The sequence below is a fragment of the Phalacrocorax aristotelis genome, chromosome 3 (genome assembly GCF_949628215.1).
Source record: "Phalacrocorax aristotelis chromosome 3, bGulAri2.1, whole genome shotgun sequence".
NCBI classification, from domain to species: Eukaryota; Metazoa; Chordata; class Aves; order Suliformes; family Phalacrocoracidae; genus Phalacrocorax; species Phalacrocorax aristotelis.
Window position 1 is genome coordinate 123,801,656 of NC_134278.1, and position 12,314 is coordinate 123,813,969.

Here is a 12,314-nt window from a genome sequence, read left to right on the forward strand (position 1 = left end):
ACAAAAAACCCACAGACCGGGGCAGGGTGGCACACAAACCAAAAAAAACCCAACACCCAACTACAAGGGATGCTAACTTTATTCCTGCAGAGAAGCTGACAACTGGGAAGAAGAGGCCATCTATGTTGAAATTCTCAAACATTCCTTGAACTGGCTGACCATTTATCCGGAAAGAGATGCTAGGGGCACTCAGGTCCAAACAGCAGCTAATAACATCATCAGTTCTTAACAGATGTTGGTTGGGTGAATTTACTGTTCGTGCTACACAACCTATGGAAGTAAAGGAGACACATTTAAAAAAAACTTTTGAAAATCATACAGGTTTTCAAAGCAGCCTAAAAAAAGAGAAAGAAAACATAGAGTACAAACACGTTAATACACAAAATATCTAACCTATAACATTCAAGACCTCATTTTCAGCTTGCAATATAGTGAATAGAAGCATAAAATTGTACCTATAAAGCTATTTTAATCATAACTAATACAATTAAATTACATTTAATGTAAGTGAAAATAATTACTGATACCCATATAAACAGTCAAACCCAAGAAAATTAAATTTTATTCCTCACAGTAGTAGAGGGCAAATTGAAAAACAACCATTAGTATTTAATACGAAACCTAGTACGCTCTAGTAAAGAATGCTTCATTATTCAAGATAAGGACAAGTACCCTACTTTATTTAGGAAAAGTAGGATACTTCCTATTTTTAAGGGCCACATCATGTACCCTTGCAAACTTGTGTAAGATGATACTACTCAGCTTCATAATCAAACTGCAAACCAGCATTTTTCTGGCATATACAAAGAGAGCAGATAATGAAATGTCTGCAAGAGATAAACCATAATGCATGTCAAGAACAGAGCACTAACATTTTAACTATGTTGTCCAACTTCTGTGAACATGAAGGACTTAGCTACAAGCACTGTATTTCCAGGAAGATTATGAAGATGGCATGTTTTTAACAGCAGCAAAAATAATAAATAAAAATCTCAATAATTCTTCTACAGATAAATTTTCATACACACACCACCACCCCCAAGGGAAAATAAAAAACAACACTTCTGGTACTCTACATATGGAAAATTACTTCCTGATAGCGCCACATAATCTGTAGAATGTAGGACAGATGTTCTTGTGCAATCTGCCCCTCTCGATAAGGCAGTGAGTATAGTGAGGAAAAGAAAAAAAAACCAAAACTTTTCAGATGCTCTTGCTCTGGCCCTACACCCTTTCAAGACAGGATGTCCCTAGCTCGGTTGTTTTAAGAATAGTCAGTTCCATGAGCAAAGACAGGGGAATGACATGGAGCAATCCTAAGGGGCCCTCACAAATCGAGAAATCTATGGGAAACACTGCTGAGAAGCAGAGCAGCAGTCACAGCGTAAGGAATGGTCTGCAAGAAAACTACCTTCTACTAGCTCTGCATCCCACAACTCACTGAGCACAGTAGAGAATAGCAGAGAAAAACATTACAACATCTTAGAGTTAGTTTTAAATAAACCACGGAAAGGGACAATTACTTAATAGCAGGGATAACTAAACTCTAAAAGAGCTATCAATGAGGAGTGGATACTTCATCTCCCTAAGGCATACTACATGAGACTAAATGGCTTTTTAGATGTTAAAATTTAGCCAGGTACAGGTTATTGAGATCAATGCAGTGCTGACTGTTAACAGAAATATGTACTGCTCTCTGATGAACACATAGCCAGACCAAATGATCTAAGAGCCTTTTCTGGCCTTAGACTTTAAAAAATCTTTGACTTCCAGTTTTCCATATTAGAAAAGTAATTGCAACACTGAAGAAACAAATGTAAATTAAACGTTATTCTGGTAAAGGCTTGGTCCAGAACAGAAAATCAGGGGTAGAAATTACTGTTGCTATTCGTTAATGCAGTAAATGCTTCATGCTCAGAAGATTATTTTTAAAATGTCATTGCAGAGACTTACCAACATGCAGCCTGGGATTGTGGAAGAAGAATAAAGGCCATGATTTTCAACATTCAGCTACTTAAAGTCTACAGGTTTCAGAGGTATGTGTTACGTGATAATGTCAATGAAGGCAGAAATCTTTTCAAATCTATCACCTATATTCACAACAGGGATTAATATACAAAAATTGCATATAGAAAGGTAGTCTGACTTTTTTAACTGGGCTGGATTATTGAGAACCACAAACAATTGTTAATTTATTCTTTTGTGACATTTCTGATTAAAAAGTTGCCAGTGGTGGGTAGAAAAATAATTTTGATTTTTAGTAATCTTTTGTTTCCTCCCTAAAAGGGATCCTAACTACAAATTTATTTTGGTTGGCTCATTATTATCTGGTTCTTCTGTAATAATACTTTATCTGACAAACTCCTTTATGACACAGCTTTAATGACACCATTAATTATACATCATTGTTCCAAAGTAATTCTCACTCTACATGAGAGGCAAAGTGGCAGCAACTGTCCTAAGATGCCACTCCAGTCTATATGTTATTACTTAATAATACAATCCATTGCTGTTTTGCTCGGAAAAGACTTTTGAAATATAAAACTCTATTCTTTTCCAAGGACCAAGCAACAATGTCTCAAAATTTCAAAGACCTTGAATGGTCTCACTGAAATGTCTCTCTTGTCTGCTAAGGAGCTTTAGAAAACTTGCTCATATCTTCATAGTGGCAAGACTTGCCAGTCCAATGAGCCTAACCCAATTTCCAGTCAGTGCTACAGTTCATCACTGCCCAATAATCTCTCAAAATCAAAGGAAAAAATTTTTTCCTCAAAAAGGTGAAACCGCAGTAGAAACTTTTTTCAAGAAGTTTATGGCTGTCCATGTGTAGGACTACCCATTCCAAATGGTGTCTGAGAATCATTTCACAAAAGTTAAATTATGTGAAAAAGATCAAGAAAAAGAGAACAGGCTTTCTTTCTTATTCTGTTTTTGCTGAGCTAATCCAGTTTGAAGAGAGAATAAGATATTTGCAGAATCAACAGTAAATACAAGTACTTTAGATACTCATTTCAGCTTCTTTTAACACCAGAATTTGCACACAGAAATTACTATTAATTAATAGATCTGAGCTGGGCCAATAACATTTTAAAGATGAACACCTGACCAAACATACCATATGCAAACTGGAATATGATTCTGCAAGTCTTGCAATAAGCAGTCAGCCTCAATGTAAATAAAACATCACTACAGAAAAATATATGGTTTTAAAATGTAGAGCAAAAAGCATACTTAAAAATCTTCTTCACTTCTGAAGTATTTCTAAACTTCTAAAGATCCATATTCAAAATATGTTTATAAAAAAAAAAGTCCTGTGAATTAAAGCTCTCAAGCTGTTCTTACACTGTCACACAAGAATTACAAATCGAGACAACTGTTTGTCAAACTTTTTTGCACCTTTGAAGTTTTAAATAAAATCTGTATAGTTACTATGAAAAAAAAAGAAAACAAAAAAACACAAATAAAATTTCCAGGCTGAATGAATTATTATTCTATCCGCATAACTTTGTAAAAATAATTTTTTTTTCAATATTGAATATCAAAACATTGCTGCTGTTGAAAACATTCACTGGAATTGCAAACAACATTCTAGTATTTAAAACAACAACAGTAACAACAACAAAAAAAACCAACTAAAAGAAAAAAGGAGAATACCTGACCACAGATGCAGACCATCAAAGCCGTAAGAATACAAGTCATCACCAACACCATTTCCTCCCCATTCTGCTCCTCCCCCTGGATATGGTGAGTAGCCCTCTGTTGAAGCCCAGCCCACTCGTAGGTGAGTTGATTCTGCGGTCACAAAGGGCTCCAGATGGTCCACCATAAGTTCATAGTACCATTTTCGGTATTGGGCAGAGCCTTCACTAATCCCCAAGAAGATGTTGGGTCGCATGCTTAGAAAAGAAAGAATAAAAGTTGTTATTAAAAACATGATGAACTACTGCAGACTTTTCATTAAATTCAAATTTTGTGATTGTTTTGTGTGATTAAAACAATAGAAGTAATTTTATTTATCTACCTACCTATCCATTTATTCTGTGAAAAAAATGCTTTGTACAGTTAAAAAAATAAAGCGTTTGTTTCAGTAACTGAAACAGTATCCTCACGCAGATACCAATAATAATTTTTAATGTGTCTGAATATGCAATAGATGTTAAATCCTTCAAAAATGATAGCTACTCACCAGTTACCAAAAGAAATGGAGTTAGTACACAATGCAGGTTTAATTTTATATAGTAAACTGCATCCTACAACACTGATTATCCATTCAAGAGAATAACTTTTACAAAGATACAAAAGTAAAGTGCCAATCTATTTCAAAATTCTCTTGTAGCTCTTCCTTATTCCAAGTCTTGTCTAACCCAGTAATTTGCAGAGATTGCACCAATCCTTAATATCAATGTGATGTTCCTACTGCTGCTGATTTTAAAGTACTTCACAAGCATACTTGAAAGGCAAAACTAGTGCGGTGCTTATTCAATATCTAGTTAAATAGCAATATGTAAAGTTATATATCTAAGGTCATGAGGGAAAAAAAGGAAAGAAAACTTTGCTTTTCTAACCTGATTTTTGGGAAAATACTGAATCTAGAATCTCATTTAAAAAAAAACCTGTCTCCAGACAATCATTACTGTGTCAGCTTTGTATTAAGAAAGCCACCCAATCTTGATTTAAAGCTGTAGTGTACAGAAGTATCCAAAATCAATGCTAGGTATATTTCCTTGATGGTTGGCTACCCATATTGTGAAAAAATCTTTTAGACTTCGAGGTTGAATGTATCTAGTTCCCACATCCCTCCACTGGATTGGGTTATAACATCTATAAATATTTTCTTTCTACATACAAACCACCTAATTAACAAACATGTAGCTGTAAGCCAGCCCTAACTCACAGTATGCCTTCTGGTGGGGGAATGCAGGGGGAAGAAGGGTTGATATAGGCTGTTAAATGCAAGTTAGTGTAAAAGCAGACTTTACTGACCTGATTGCTTACAAAATGTCATGTTTTATCAAATAAGACTAATACAATTTCCTTCTAGAAGTATATGGTGTGTCGTTTGCCAAAAGTTTAAGTGTAGACACTCTTCACTTTGTTACAAGTCAAATGTTTAATCTCCTTAAAACATGAACAAAACCTGTTTGAAAAAAGCTACATTCTAGAAAAGTCAAATCACTTGTACGTTATTGATAAGATCACTGAATGTTTTCTGTCTTAACGCAGTATCAGCTTTAGCATGCCTTTGTCCAGACTCCGCAAATTTAATCGACATAATTGTCCAACTTACTCTTTTTAAATAGAGGTTTGTGAATTTTCCAGTCCCCTGGATAAGTTTGTAAAAGAGCAATACCTTAGAAAGTGCCTTTGCCAATTGCTTTTGTGGTGCGAGGTATGCAGGTCTGAGTGTATCCCTAAATGTTTTCAATCTTTTACTGGTCTTTCTGACTTCTGAATAAAATAACCTTTTTTCGTTATACTTGCAAGAAAGTCAATATTCTTATTCACAACTTTCTAATGCAGAGCAAAAATTATGTATTAACTACATTTGCTTTGTCTACAGCCATATTTGGGAAAGCAGCTGTACCTTCCCTGTGTGAGTTCCCTATGCGAGATCCAAAGTCAGGTCAGGAGCTTGATCAGCACCGATAATTTAAAATTTCTTCTCATGCCTTAACAACAGAAGTTGTCATTAGTGATTTTAGCTTATCAGTTGTTCAAATTTATTGCTGACATGGAATGATTCCCATTACACCATCTTTCCATGTGTTATATGTGTTGGTGTGTTACTGGATATGCTGGGGCAAGTCAAGTCACATGTGGTTATAAAAAATATGAGTGAATGTTATTAGCTGTAAAATTGTCAAATTCAGTTCACCTTTAGACTTGAATTTATTTTTACTTGAAAAGGCCTCTTTATAATAGACAGTTATGGATTTTTTTTAAAATTTTTCAGCACCTAATAAATCCTATGAACTCTGAATTATAAGTACTGTTTCTGTGTTTCATCTTTCACTCTCACTTAATGGTTGCGACTTTTTAAAATAGGCATAAGTTTGAGACAGACGAAGATCCCACAAATTTTCACTTAAAACCAGATTCTTCTGCCTCAGCATAAATTCAAACTCTGGATAAACATTGACTTTGTAAATATTATTTCACTAGTTTGAGATGTCACTAGCTTCATCTTGTTATTAGCACCTGCTGGAAGGTAGCTTCTACAACTCTGTCAGTGGAAGGAAGGGTGAGGGCACTCGTTAAATATCCCAGGCAAAATCAACAATATTAGTTTCAGAAGCTGGTGAAGGTGTTTGTCACTTGATTTTGACCAAAGGTGATTAGGAAACCCTCACAAAATCACAAACATAAAGGCAATCACAGGACACTGGCTGACAGTGCTTTGAAAGTACAGCTAGATCTCGACAAGAATCTTTAGAAGAGACTCTAGAGTTTCAGAGACTTAAAGCAGTTTAGAGCAGCTTTATCTTGCAGCAACTCTTTCTGACCCATGTTTTGATTGCAAAGAGTATTTAAAATCCTAGTAAGAATAAAATATCTTAACAAAAGTTTTGGAAGTAAAACAGGTTTTCTGTAGTGACTATTTCTTTTAACCAGAAGTTTTATACTGCTTTGTTCATAGATAAAGATTTTTTTCTTTTTCTCTTTACCTGCTCACATGGTTGACAAGGCGTGTCTGTAAGAGCAGATCTCTTCCTGGCAGGAGATTATCACAGATTAGATGTTGATTAGACCGTACAGCTACTCCATGACAAACACAGAGAGAACACAAAACATCCAAAACCTGAAAAAAAATAGATCCTTTTCATCTTAAATATTTTTTCATGCTAAAGAGTTCATAATCACTGTGAGTTACTTCAGGCAATATAATGTATATAATGTATAGGCAATAAAGGTATATAGATACCTTGTTACTGGAAGACATGTAAGGGTATGTAATTCACCCAACTCCGTAGATTCATTTTACAACAATTCTGAAACTCTCCTAACAATATTATGATATACTCTTCCTGCTTCCCTTGAGAGGTAGTGTGCATCAATGTTTTAATCAAAAAGAAGATAAAGTTCCCCTTTGCTTCTTCAAACTGCTCATATGCCTTTTAGGAAAAGCTTTATTCCTAATTATGAATACGTATTAAAGTATCTGAAATTTAACTTCTGCACAGAACAATGTGCTTGCTTTGTTCACAAATGTTCACCTACATATATTTGTCTCTTCTTTGCCTACCTTATGGTTTCTTCCATGTTTGTCCAAAAGACAGATGATTGATTTAATATGTCCTTCCTTAATAATGTTTAGAGCTTCTGGGCTTTCCACCAACACACAGTGTAAAACCTCTAGAATTCCTGGGGGAAAAAAGAAAAAATATTTATTCAAGTGCACATAAATTCATAACTGCATATAATGCTCAGCAACATGGAATAGTTTCAAAAATCATTGTATATGATAAACAAAACCAAAAAAGGATTAATTATGTCCTTCTAGATTTCCAAAAATAACGGAATGTGGTAAAAAATCAGAAAGGACAGGAAAAAAATAATTTGAAATTTTAATAATATGTTACGATCATCACTCACAAATTCAAGCAAACTGGGTAAAATATTGGTTTTCAATGGCTCCAGAAGGCACTTCACAGTACATAAAGATTAATATACATAAAATATGCTCTCCATATTTACATTTTTCCATTACTTCCCTTAGAAATATGAACCACCAATAGAATCATATAACTCTGAATTAGAGAGCAGAGCTAAATTCCCAGTCTACTGGCCTACTGTTTCTAATTTTCTTTGCGTTTGTAACAGCTATACTGGGAGCCACAGTGATGCTCTTAAAAGAGCAAACAAATAGAAACTAGCATGAAACTAAGATGAGCAAGGAAGTAAAGAACCACTAAATCTCCAATGGCCCCTCAATTAAATGCAATTTCAACCCCAACAAAGCAGAAGTCATTGCCATCACGAATCATTAGCCTTAAAACGGTTCCCTGCAATGGGGCAGTGAAACAGGTTCCCATGCGCACTGGACCAAGTCACCACTTGCTTTGGGATCTTCCACATTTGGCAAAGACAAATATTACGAATGTGGTTCATCATCACCAATTGCTACAATCATTGGCACAATGAGTAAAGTCGGAGCACTGAGGGAAAGCTGAGAAGCAGTCTTAAACCTAGAGATACACAATTCCTATTTGCTCTGTCTCTCGTCATTCTGTCTTCATCCCGGTATTCAAGCCATAGCTCCAAACACTCGGCTTAACCCTTGCAAAGCCAGATCCATAGCATGAGTCTTCTGTTTTTTGCCACACAGTCTTTTACTAAAAGTAAAATGTAGCAATGTAAACTCCCCTTGGTGCGGGGGAGGGGGGGGGAATTATCAGACAGAAATACTGTCTCAGTAAGAGTACTGTGGTGTTTCTTTGATCCTAGCAAGGAAATGATCATCAGCCACTACAGCTGAGTAAGACTAGGGTCAGCTAAGAAAAAAATGTTCCAAACAGCTACTAACTGAACAGAGATTTCGTTGGCACAGACTGTCCAGGGAAGTGGTTGAGTCACCATCCCTGGAGGTATTTAAAAGACATGTAGACGTGGTGCTTAGGGACATGGTTTAGCGGTGGCCTTGGCCATGTTAGGTTAGCGGTTGGACTCAATGATCTTAAAGGTCTTTTCCAATCTAAATGATACTGTGATTCTGTGACACAGAAATATTAGATTTGAAACAGTCTTTATGCTGATCAGCTGCCTCCCTTTCACCTTAACACTCTAGATTGGGTCTAAAGCTTACAGCGGGGAGCAAGTGCTTTTCCGTTAGATTTCCACTTTTTTTTAATAACGCACTGGGGAAAAAAAAACATATCATACATAAATGACAGCTAATATTTAGGAATTTAAAGACTGTGGTTCATCCACATAACTGTCCTCAGTATACATCTGAGGTTTTCTGAATTTGTGAACAATAAAAACAAGTTTTTTAATTTGTAAACAATAAAATTAGAAATGCAACTTTAAGGAAAAAGAATATGTATTTTGATTTATCAGGGGAAACGTTTTACACGCATACATCCCCTTTTCTTTTTTTAAAAGATTCCTGAGTAACAATACACTATAGTCTGTAACACTATAACTAACTGATCATAAAGCCTCTCACAAACCAAAACTTAAAAATTAACCAATAACTGAGGAAACATTTTAGAAACAAGCAAGTAAAAATTATAAGAAAAGCTGAAAACCAGAAACTCTGAACAAAATTTAAAGGAATGAGTATAAAAAGAATTGTTGGAACCAATATGTCTGTTCCCACTATATATGAAATGCATGTTTATGCAGTGAATAATGAAAACCAAAGAAATAACTATGAAACAATTACAGACTGATATTAAAACCATTATTTATGAGGAATATAAATGGCCAGGAGTTCCAAGTCTAATCTATTGTCTTCTCAGCAGAAAATCTCATCTGGAGATTTCCCAAGTATCTTATTAAGGACAGGAATATTAAACACCATTAAACACTTATTATAGAAATAACCTACCTATGCAAAGATATGCATTCATAGACTTAGGACATGTTCCATTGTTATGCACCACAAAAGACTAAAATACCTTCAGTTTATTAATTATTTTTTTTAATTGTTAATTTCACATCAACTTGTATTACACCTACTTGCATTTGGACCAAAGTATAGCTCTTTTGAAAAACCAAAGTAAAAAGACCAACATAATCAAAGAAACTGCAGACCTCCTCATAAGAAAAAAAATCTTTTAAAATTATCTTATGAGGAACAGAAATTGGGCTGTACAGGCTTCTTATAGAGGGATAACAAGATACAAAGAATGTTAAAAACAGTCATATGTCAACAAAGATTTTTAAACTTTTTCTTTAAACTTCAATTTTAGACTCCCATCCTTGTTAAGACCAAGTTACTCTGCCAGAAGAGACAAAGGTTACTTTTAATATACTTGTTATTTCAAAGGTAGTTTTATTTCCCAAGAAAATCTGAATTAAAATGAGGTTTGGAATTTCCAGTAAGTGAGGCTGCAGTCATCTGACTTCATTCAGATCTCCTTTCAATCTCAGACAACCTACAGCACCATCATCATTGATCCCAATACTATTTAATGTTTTTTTCCAGGGATCTGGAGGAAGATATGCTGTCATCACAAATAAAGTGTAGAGATATCTCAAGGAATGAAATGTAGTAAAGGTGGAAGGTGACAGACAGAGCAACAATTTGATTTACTGGTACACAGGTTTCAAACAAAGTGCGTTTTAATGTGTTTGAAGATGGAGTCATACATATGTAAACAGAAAATGCAGGTGACCCTGGTCAGGTATTGTAGACAACTTTCCTGTTCTGTGCAGAGGCTCCAAAAAATGTCAGACCAAGATATAATGAGCTAGACATGAACTCCCAAAGTGATTCTGTAGCCCTGAAGGTATAAGCAGAAAGTCTTAACTAACAATAAGAGAACATATTAAACCTGAATTTGGCAGTGGTATGATCCGGGCTGCAATAGACATACACTTCCAATACTGACAGTAACAATATTGATAAACAGGATAAAAACCTAAGAGAGCCAGCTAAAAAACCTGAGAGCACGCTAAAGGAGTAGGTGCCCTGTAGCAACAGAGCAGCAGCAAAATCCACCCAGACTGCCAACTAGACAGGCAGGAGCCACCTGAACATGGTGAAAGTACCTAGAGAGGTAAGAAAAGTGTTACAAAAGGGTCCTTCATTTGTAACAAGATCAAAAACTTTATTGTGTGCCACAGTGATCTGGAAATGAATGGAAATTTCTATATTCAAAACTTGGTAATTTAAAATTTGCCACCTCTCATTGCAGCATTGAAATACACTTTTAACAATATAAACAGTAATCCAATACGAAATGATACCACACGATATAAGTGTAGTAACCATAACCTTGGAATTTTCAGATTTGTGTAGGTAGATTCCTAATCTTAATTTTGTCTTAAAAAATAGCATACAGGGTTCATTTCGTAGTCTTACCATTTTCAATAATGGAAGTAAAAATATTTTGAAGGTGCAAACATTCAATAATAAATGACTGTTAGCAATTAGACCTAGCTGCCACAGCGACTTCTTCAACTACTGCAGCATCTGAATGCTAATTACCACACACATTTTGTTCCAAGGGCAAATTCCCTTAACTTCATAAAAAATCAAATATGAATGTACAATGTCTGGACTGATCCACTTTTAGGTTGTCTACATTAAAGACAACTGGACCTCGTCCAACTTCATTGGAGTTGCTCATGGCAGTAGAGCAGGAATGTTCAGATTTAATACAAATATCACAAACAGTACGATATGCAGAGTTTATGATAAAGATGAGAGGCTGTGGAGTCCCTTCCCTGGAGACATCCAATCCCCACCTGGATGCGTTCCTGTGCCCCCTGCTCTGGGTGTGCCTGCTCAAGCAGGGGGTTGGACAAGATGATCTCCAGAGGTCCCTTCCAGCCCCTGCCAGTCTGTGATTCTGTGAGTGAAAATTCTTTCTTAATGACTAACAGATGAAAGGAAGCATATATTTTCAGGACAACATGTTGACTCCTCTAATGTCATACTGTAGAATACTAGAATAAAATGCATGCCCTTAAACAAAAATATACTCAAAACCTGATATTACCTAGTTCCAAAAGTCTTCACTTGGAGGACATGAGATTACTATCTTGCCCTATTCTATTTTTTATTTCCTGTTTTAATGCCTTTAAAATTTTAGGAGGGGTAGTTAATCCTATCTGGAATATATTTCAGAGTGAAAGGCTAACCTAATCTTAATTTATGCATTGAAGAGACAGCTGAAGCACTTGCACTGCACTATCCACTCAGCTCCTGTGATATCTCACTTCTAACATGGTCTACTCTCAGACACATTTCTACTTGGACAAATCTTCATTTTCTTCCTTTTGCTTCAGTGAATTTCAGGAACTGAATGAATTTCTAATCTAATTTGTGCAATCAACTCACAATTGCTGTTTATATATTTAATGCCTTTATTCTGTTTTCATTACGTTTTTGGTTCAAGGATAAGATAAAAGTGAACATAGGAATTTTATTGATAATAGTTTATGGCATCAAATCTTTATTGCAACACATTCAAGAAAACACCTGCTAACAACTTCAGTGTTGAAGGTGAACTTAATTTTGGTGTGATTGACAGTGTGGTGTTTCTTCCTCACACTCTAACTTAGAAAATGAATTATTTTTGGTGAATATATGCAGCCAGGTATTCTTATTTAAAAGGTGTAATATAATCCAGTGTTTCTCACTA

At 35.3% G+C, this 12,314-nt stretch overlaps 1 protein-coding gene across 1 annotated transcript in view; it reads right to left on the minus strand.

Moving 5' to 3' along the window:
* The window catches only part of RYR2 (ryanodine receptor 2), a 434,064-nt gene that overhangs the window by 204,707 nt on the left and 217,043 nt on the right, over nucleotides 1-12,314 (minus strand). Inside the window, exons 18-21 of the mRNA XM_075089806.1 lie at nucleotides 7,244-7,362; nucleotides 6,666-6,799; nucleotides 3,655-3,896; nucleotides 78-270 (exon numbers count right to left, since the gene is read on the minus strand). Coding sequence (XP_074945907.1) covers nucleotides 78-270; nucleotides 3,655-3,896; nucleotides 6,666-6,799; nucleotides 7,244-7,362 — 688 coding nt within the window. The remainder of the gene's footprint in view (nucleotides 1-77; nucleotides 271-3,654; nucleotides 3,897-6,665; nucleotides 6,800-7,243; nucleotides 7,363-12,314) is intronic.